General features: G+C 26.8%; 1 protein-coding gene across 1 annotated transcript; it reads left to right on the top strand.

Annotated features, from left to right (window-relative positions):
* Positions 1–1,485: 1,485 nt before the first annotated feature.
* GO595_007651 (viral A-type inclusion protein) lies at positions 1,486–3,099 on the top strand (the record flags this gene model as incomplete). Its single annotated transcript, XM_067921138.1, has 1 exon — positions 1,486–3,099. One exon carries the CDS (start codon positions 1,486–1,488, stop codon positions 3,097–3,099), a length of 1,614 nt encoding a protein of 537 aa, XP_067772214.1.
* Positions 3,100–10,319: the final 7,220 nt, after the last annotated feature.

The following is a 10,319-nucleotide window of genomic DNA, read 5'->3' on the forward strand; positions in this document are numbered from 1 at the left end:
AACGAAAATAATAATAAAATAAGCGAATTAGAAAAAGAAATTGAAGGACTTAAATCTAATAAATTAACATTAGAAGAAAGAATTCAAAACAAAGAACAAAATGAAAATGAATTCAACAATAAAATAAATGAATTAGAAAAGGAAAATGAAGAACTTAAATCTATCAAATCAACATTAGAAGAAAACATAAAATCTAAAGAGAAAAATGAAGTTGAATGTAATAATCGAATTAAAGAATATGAAAACGAAATTGAAGAACTTAAATCGATTAAATCAGAATTAGAAGAAAACATAAAATCTAAAGAACAAAATAACAACGAAAATAAAGATAAAATAAATGAATTATTAAAAGAAAACGAAGAATTTAAAGTAATTAAAGTAAAACTCGAAAAAGAAAACAAAGAAAATCAAGAAATGATAAAAGATATGGAAGAAAAGTATAATAATGAAAAGGAAACATTACTTCAAAAAGCTCGAAATTCTATTCAGAAACTTAAGAATGAACTTGAAAATATTACACAAGAAAACACGCATAAAAATGAAGAAATATCACGATTAGAAAAAGTTACAGAAGAAACACAACAAAAATATAAAGAACAAATAAATAAAACATCAAAAGAAAACGAAGAACTAAAAGTAATTAATGCAAAACTCGAAAAAGAAAACAAAGAAAATCAAGAATTAGCAAAAACAATGCAAGAAAAACTTAATAATGAAAAGGAAACTATACTTCAAAAAGCAAGAAATTCTATTCAGAAACTTAAAAATGAAAATGAAAATATAACAAAAGAAAATGAACAACTTAAATCAATTAAATCAACATTGGAAGAGAGCATACAAATTAAAGATAAAAGCATAAATGAAAATAATAATAAACTTAAAGAATATGAAAAAGAAATAGAAGAATTAAAGACAATAAAAACAAAACTTGAAAAAGAAGTTGAAGAAAAACAAAACAAAGAACATTCAAATCAAGAATTAATGAAAACAATGCAAGAAAAGTTTAATAATGAAAAAGAAACATTACTGCAAAAAGCGCGAAATTCTATTCAGAAACTTAAGAATGAACTTGAAAATATAACACAAGAAAACACACATAAAAATGAAGAAATTCAGCAAAAGTATAATGAGCAAATAAACAAAATGTCAAAAGAAATCGAAGAATTAAAAACAGTTAAATTAGCATTGGAAGAGAACATAAAATCTAAAGAGAAAAATATAAATGAAAACAACAATAGAATTAAAGAATATGAAAACGAAAATGAAGAACTAAAATCAATTAAAGTAAAACTTGAAAAGGAAAACAAAGAAAATCAAGAAATGATAAAAGATATGGAAGAAAAGTTTAATAATGAAAAAGAAACATTACTTCAAAAAGCGCGAAATTCTATTCAGAAACTTAAGAATGAACTTGAAAATATTACACAAGAAAACACACATAAAAATGAAGAAATGCAGCAAAAGTACAATGAGCAAATAAACAAAATGTCAAAAGAAATCGAAGAATTAGAAACAGTTAAATTAGCATTGGAAGAGAACGTACAATCTAAAGAACAAACCAACAACGAAAATAAAGATAAAATAAATGAATTATTAAAAGAAAACGAAGAACTTAAAGAAATTAAAGCAAAACTTGAACAAGAAAACAAAGAAAATCAAGAAATGATAAAAGATATGGAAGAAAAGTATAATAATGAAAAAGAAACATTACTTCAAAAAGCTCGAAATTCTATTCAGAAACTTAAGAATGAACTTGAAAATATTACACAAGAAAACACGCATAAAAATGAAGAAATATCACGATTAGAAAAAGTTACAGAAGAAACGCAACAAAAATATAATGAACAAATTAGTAAATATGAAAACGAAATTAAAGAATTAAAATCAATTAAATTAACATTAGAAAATAATATTCAAAACAAAGAACAAAATGAAAATGAAATTAATAATAAAATAAATGAATTAGAAAAGGAAAATGAAGAACTTAAATCGATTAAATCAACATTAGAAGAAAACATAAAATCTAAAGAGAAAAATAACGACGAAAATAAAGATAAAATAAATGAATTATTAAAAGAAAATGAAGAATTTAAAGTAATTAAAGTAAAACTTGAACAAGAAAACAAAGAAAATCAAGAAATGATAAAAGATATGGAAGAAAAGTATAATAATGAAAAGGAAACATTACTTCAAAAAGCTCGAAATTCTATTCAGAAACTTAAGAATGAACTTGAAAATATTACACAAGAAAACACACATAAAAATGAAGAAATATCACGATTAGAAAAAGTTACAGAAGAAACACAACAAAAATACAACGAACAAATCAACAAAATATTGAAAGAAAACGAAGAACTAAAATCAATTAAAACAAAACTCGAAACAAAAAATTCAAATCAAGACTTAATACAGACACTTCAAGACAAAGTCATTGCGCTCACAAAGGCAAACGATTTACTTACGCAATCCAACAATTCCCTCAACGAGCAAATCGCCAAAGGAAACACAACAAAAGCACAACAGGAAACACAGTTAACTGCACTTACACATCTAATTCAAGACATTGCTTCTGTCTTAGGCAACAACAATTCCATCTTCAGTAATGCCGAATCAATTATATCCAAACGCGACACGATTTATTCGAACGTCATTGAGCTTAAGAACAATGCGTCACAACTCGAAGCAAAGGATATAATAATACAACAAATGAACGATATGAAAGATAAACTTATCGAAGAAAATAAAGTAATTCTTCTTCGAAATAAACAACTTCAAAAGGAAAATAATTCACTTCTTTCACAAGCACATGATTTAGGAAAGCAAGAAAATGTAAAAGATGAAATTGATGAACTAAAAAGATCAAATAATTCATTAAAGTTAGAAATACAAGCATTAAAAGAAGAAAAAACAAATCGAAATTATTTGAAATCGGTGTTATTGCAATTCTTTACAAGAGACACAGAGACACAGGAACAATTAATTCCCGTGATCCTCAATGTAATCGGTTGCAACCAGAACGAAGTAAATAAGTCAGTAATGAAATGGAAACAAATGCACCAAAACAAACTCATTTCGCTATTTATGAAAGATAGCACATAAAATGAGATTTATTAATAAAAATAAAACTATTTTTGTATATTCTATTTTGATCTTGTTGTAAGAATTGCTAAAGTTGTTCCGACTCTTGGAGATGTCCCTTCGGAAATTTTAGAACAATTAAAATATCCAAAAACATTTTTATTACTATTATGTCGAGAGCTGGAATATTTCAAAAAAAAATTTTATCATGATTTTTCGAAAATTCTCATTAATATATAAGTTTAAAAGATGAATTAATATGGGGTTGATATTGGCAGTTTTATAAAAAAGTAAATACATGATTGAAAAAAATTACTACAAAATCAAAGAAAGTTCGTCTGACTTTAGATATAGTAAATTATATTTGGCTTAAAATTATGAAAATATAACATATAAATTTAAAATTGTTTATATTATGACTTAAATATAAGCAAATATAAAATTCAAAGATCCTGCTGTGGGAATTGATTCTGAGAAGAACGTTTATCTAATTTAATAACTTTACTCGATTCAATTTTCAATTAGTATTTAGTCGATACCATTTTGAGTTGCTTTATACAAAAAGTGACTCTAGTCGAACAAAGCTTTTGAATTGAAAGGGTTCGTTCAATCTTAAACCCATGGAAAGACTTTTCTCAATTCTGGGTATAAGAGACACTCCACAAAGGAGAGATATGGCCCAGAGAATTCTGAAGTGGTCGTTGATATTTGTTGGTATTTGTACAATAATTCAACTTTCTCAACCTGATCATCCTCAATTTTCAATTTTGTTTCCATTTAAAGCAACTTTCAAAACAATATACACCATGTTTTCTGCTACATTTGGTTTTATTGGAAGATTTTTACATTCATCTACAGAAATTGTTGGATCAATTGAAGGCGTTTTCCAAGCCTTTGCTCGATTTTTCAAATTCATTTTTGGTGATTTCTATACTTTGATTCAATCTGCTTTTGATCTTATCAAAGCTATAGTTACAATTCCAATTGATTTTATTGTTGATTTTTCTGCTGCCTTTGATAGACTTATGTCTATGTTCACCAAATTTTTCAAGGCAATTCTTATTACTCTTTACTCTACAGCCAAAAAAGTTATACTTCCAATTTGGAATATAATTAAAAGGTTTTTACGATTCCCCATCAAACTTCTTAAAACTCTTTTTATTCAAGCCAAATATATTGTCAGGTCCTCTTTCCAACATCTTAAAGAAGTCTCAAAGAAAAGTGTAATTCTTTTAAAGAAATTTGTTACTGTTATTTCACATCTTTCCTTCACCACGATTTTTGACGTTATGAAGACGCCATTTATCTTTCTTTATGACCTCATCCAGAAGATTATTTCTCATATTCCATTTATGGATGCCATCAAATCATTTATTTCAATGGTATTCAGGGCACCCTATTTAATCCTTCGAATGCTTGGCACTTTTCTCAAAACTGTCGTCGTCACTTTTTACTCTTATTTTGTTAAATCTATTTCTGCAATTGGTATCATATTAAATGAATTAGGTATTGCTATGTTTGATTATCTTTCATTACTTGGTGATTTACCCGAATTTGTTAATAAGACAAATGATTATATTAAACGAGCATTACTTTTTATTTGGGTAATTCTCAAGCCAATTGTTATATTACCATGGCGCGCCATAGTATATATTTCCAAACTCTTTAAAATTGCGTTTAAACATATCATTAAACTCTTTGTCACAATATCCACACGAATTTATTCATATATATTACGAGTTATACATTTCATTGACTTCAGTAAATTACGATTTTTAATTGAAATAATTAAAAAGCCAATAAAATCAATTGTTAACACAATACATAAAGTAATTAAACAAATTAATGTCGAACGTATTAAGTCGATACTTTTAATTCCAATTAAATCTCTTCGTTATCTAATAAATAACTTATATCATCTGAAGCAATTACCACAAATTATAGCGAAATTTGTTATTAAGACAATTAATGGAATAATATTTATAATCCGTTCAATTGTTAATGGAATTGTTCGATTCATATTGAAGCCAATCCATTCATTCTTCATGTTCATACTCGACTTACTCGATAAATTGTCGAAGGTTCCAATCGCTGGTTACGTTGCGCACATATTAAAGTTGTCATTGTATTTGCCGGTTTGGTTAATTTCATTCGTGTTAAGGACTGTGTATTACTTCTTAACTGCTTTGATGAACTTGTTCTCGAATGACGTACGGTTCAGGAATGTTTCCGATATGTGGAGTAATGCATGTTGGCCAAAGGATTCGGAATATTGCCAAAGGATGTTATCACAAAAAATGTAATTTTTATATTATGAAATTTGTAAAATAAAGAATAAAATGTTTTTTATTTTTAATGTAAGAGCTAAATACCTATAGAACGATAGGCAAATTAAAAACTGTTTCCCACAGAAAAAACTATCGTAATTCTGAAATTCCTATCGATTGGTAATAAATTTGACCCGCCCCGAGAAATGAACGATAGGCAAATTCGTTTGAAGTGATGAATGCCAGACGTAGGAATGACTTCGTGGATGAACCCCCAAGGCCAACTGGGTGTCTACCTAGCATCCCCTCTGAAATTCAGGTTGTTTTGATAGGAGATTCATGTGTGGGTAAAACATGTATTGTTTATAGATTGATTCAAAATTTTATTCCAGATATTGTTAGGGGAACTTTATCTGCATACACTTGTATACACACAATTTCAGTTTCAGGTAAGAACATTAAATTAAATATTTGGGATACAGGAGGAGACTTGCGTAACATTGCACTCATGCAGGCAATATTCCGAACAGCTGGAATTGTTATGATAGTATATGATGTATCAATTAGATCAACATTTGAAGATGCATCAGAATTTCATCGTTTGTTAATTCCAACATTAAGCGAAAATATAGAATTAGCACTTGTGGGAAATATGTGTGACCTTGGTCCAAGCCAACGTAAAGTTTCCTACGAAGAAGGGTTAAACATGGCTACTAGAATTGGAGCACATTACTATGAAGTAAGTGCTACATCTAGCATTGGGGTCACTGATCTTTTCACCTTTTCATGCTACCATTATATCAGACGTCTAGGTATTTATATTCCTGAACCTCAGCGCGTTGATTCACATCCACCAGAACTCGAAACAACGCCTTCACACCAAGAAGCATCAAACCAACCGCCACAAGAATCAGAACAACCGCCGCAAGAACCAAGTCTACAATTACATGAATTAAATCAACCAGCAGAACCTCCAGAAATAAAATTCAAAAAACTAAGTATAATTAATTCTCCTCCACCACTCACCGTCAGTACCAAACTCCAATGTATCATCGTTTCTACTAAATCTTTAACAAATAATAAAATCGATTGCATTGAAGGTCCGCATATTTCGCTGATTTTTTGTGCATGTTCAACATCACATTTTCTAATTTTAGATTCACATAATATATGTTATGGCTTAGGTGATAATCGCAATCATCAAATCGATTCATTACTTCCATCAAATGTTACTACGTTTTCACAAATTACGACGCCAAGTTATATATCAATACGTGAAGTTTGTGCATGTAAAACATTTTCTTCTTTTATTCTTGATGATGGACAACTTTTAATTCATGGGAAAACATTTGAAGTTGAAGACAAAACAATTTTTTCCAATTTTTTAGTACCACGTGGAATGTCATCATATGGAAACGCATTTACATTTGCATATAAAACAGGAAAAATAATTTTTTGGAATGATAAAATTCGAAATTCGTATAAAATAAAGAATTATAATATAATTAATACTAAAATTAATTCTAAATCAATTATAGCACTTACAGGTGATGGGAAATTATTTATATGTAATTATAAAGTCGAAAATTCACAATTCCAACAAATTGATTTTAATTTTCCAATTCTTTCGATATTTTCATCATCCGAAATATTTCATTTTTCTACATTCGATCATCATATTTATTCACTTCAAGATATAAATAATTATAAATTACTTCCATTACCTATTAATTCAGGAACAATTAATATTGAACAAAAAAATGATTTAATAATTCAACTTGATAAATATGGAAAATTGTATTCAAACATTAAATTTGATAATGTTTTAACAAAAATTGAATTTCCTATTTCATGTTTTCATTTATTTTCTACATATTTAATTATGTTTAAAGGCACACCAATACATTCACGAAATACTATCTCTACAAAATATCATTGTTGTTCATCAAATGGATTAACAATTCATAATAATAATAAAACAGAAAAATTATTTGCATTTGATTCAAAATATGGTTATTTTAACAATGGATATAAACCATTTATTTATGTGAAACAATTATTTAATTCATTAAATAACACAATATTTACAAAAGATAATAAACAAATTTATATGACACAAAATAATCGTTTACTTTGTTTCGATTCTAACTTTCAAGAATCATTTAAATATAATTTAATTGAAGGTGATATAGTTAAAACGCCAACAGGTGTTACATGTAAATGCATCGGATTTAATGAAGGTAATTTATGGTTACAACCTAAAGGATGTAAATACATATATACATATCAACAACCTTTAAACCTTTATCTAATAGAACGACATAATCATCAATTATATAAAACAATTGTTGATAATATACCTTCTATCATAGATATAACTCCTACGTTTTGTGAAAGTTTCGGATATTTCATTGACGATTTAATATTTTTTCCTAAGAAAGGAATTGTTAAATTTGTTGGCATGTATAGAAATCGTTATGTTTTTATGGATTTTTCGAATAACTCTTTGTTTTCTGCGGATATTGAACATTTTGAAATAATTCGCTCATTTAAAAATAAGAATATAAAACGTAAAATAATAACTGATAAATATGAAATTATTGAAATTAATGTTTATGGTAAAAATAAAATATTTTTACCTGGAGATAGAGTTTCATCTAAATTCGGTGAAGGAATATTTTTAGGCACTGACGAAAATGATAATTCATATATCCAAACTGATATAATGAAAATATCTGGAATCGGTGCAACAAAATGTGAAATTTCTAACTTGAAATTAATACGAAGAATTGGAGTTGATTCTTTTAAAAATATAAAAATAAAAAATGATAAAAATATTAAAGTTTCTATTTCGACAGATTCATTCGGTTCACATTATAAAGCTGCTGATATTATTAATGAAAATGGTATTAGAGCACAAGTTATTGGTGTGTCAATGGATGGAATTGCTTACGCTAAGGATCTAAATGAGATTGATAAAATATTCGAAGTAAGTCAAATCGCAGAATTAATTTATAGACCTGACTTACTAAGCGGTGAAAGTAATGAGGTGGTCGAAGTTGGCTCCCCTGCTTACGAAATGTGCGTTTTATGCCCTGATGACGTGGTCGAAATTGGTGATAAAAACGAAAAATTCGTTTTCAAAGGAATAAGTAAAAGTGGCCCACTTTTTGTGAGCTTGAAGAGTGGATTAGAAGTGACAACTTCATACTCGTTCTTGTTACTTCATGAAGCATTTAAAGTGTTAGAAAGATATGTAATTAAATAAAAATGTTTTTTAATTCACATGTTTTTCAAATTTTACATTCCAATTTGTAAAGAAGAAATAGTACAATAAATAATTTCCAAATATATTCCGAAATATCAAATTATTCACATGAATTTTAATTTGATGAATAATATTTTTTTAAAAAATATTTTGTTGCGAGAATCATTCAAAAAAAACCATGGTTTCAGAGAATAAAGTAATCAAATTTAGGATGCCCGTATTATCTGGTCGCTTTGATCGGTATATGTAAACCTTTGATATTTGAAGAAATGCGGTTTGAACAGATTTTGCATGGAATCTAGCCTAAACACAACAAAAGAGGATGTTAACACTCAACCAAACCACATGGAATTTCTTCTCAAACTTGAAAAGGCTATATTTGGATTAACAAAAGATAATATTAATGAAACTGTTGAAGAAATCATGCAATTATTTGATCCAAATTTATCAAATTCATTTAATATAGTCATATGCAATTTATTTTATTTTGCATCATTAGCACAAAATGATGGGAATGATTTTCATATAAACTTCTTAAAATTACTTCAAGAAAAGGAAGAAAAATTTATCGAAAGCGACTTAAAACTTATTGAAATTTTTTTTAATTACATCGTACAAATTAATTCACAAGAAACATATCATTTTTTTGTATTAATGATGGAGAACAAACTATTAAATGACGAATCTCGTTATTTAAATTCTTGTTCCGATTCGAAATCTTCTTTCGAAACTTTTTTTGATATTATAAAAGATGATCGAAATTTTTCTAAGAAATTAATTTTGGAAGGAGTTAATCCAAATGAATTATCAAAAATAATTCGGAATGATGAAATAGAAAATCTTCAAGAAATATCATCACAAGACAAATTTAATTTTAATCAGAACATTAAACCATCTCCTAATGAACGACATTCATTAATTAATCAAGAAAATGTTACATTAATTGATTTTGCTGCATATTTTTCTGCTATTAAATGTTTTAAATATTTATTACTTAATAATGCTAGTGTAAAAAACACCGGTAAATATGCAATTGCAGGTGGAAACATTGAAATCATTCATTTATGTGAACAAAATAATTCAACATTTGAAAACCCATATGAAATAGCAATAAAATATCATCGAAATGATGTATTTAAATATTTTTACGAAAATAAAAATAATGATAACAATATAAATATAAATAAATTGGGTTGTGCTTGTATTAACAATGGAAACTTTAAAATTCTTTCTTATTTGTTAGATGAAGGAATGGAAGTTAATTCTGAGATGATTAGTGAATCAGCAAAAATGGGTAATTTAAATCTTGTTAAATATTTTCTTCAAAATAATAAAATTTCAAATGATTTATTATTTTATGCGATAGAATCATTAAATCCTGATCTTGTTAAATATATTCTTAGTTATAAAGAAGTAGATATTAATGCAATTGATTTTTATTTGTTTGATTTGGTATTTATTTTAATAATTTGATATTTCAATATAATATTCGGAAATTGTTTAAAATATTTTATACGCCACTTATGAGAGCATCTTCAAAAAATTATCTTAAAATAATTAAGGTACTTATGGAAAAAGAAGGTATTGATATCAATAAAGGTATTTATTTGTTTTGTTTTTAGTTTATATTAATAATTTGGAGCTTATAAATTAGATTTGGAAATTTTTCTCATTATTTAAAACACCTCTAATTATTGCACTTAAAG

This window comes from Histomonas meleagridis (genome assembly GCF_020186115.1).
Source record: "Histomonas meleagridis strain 2922-C6/04-10x chromosome Unknown contig_55, whole genome shotgun sequence".
Lineage (NCBI taxonomy): Eukaryota > Parabasalia > Tritrichomonadida > Dientamoebidae > Histomonas > Histomonas meleagridis.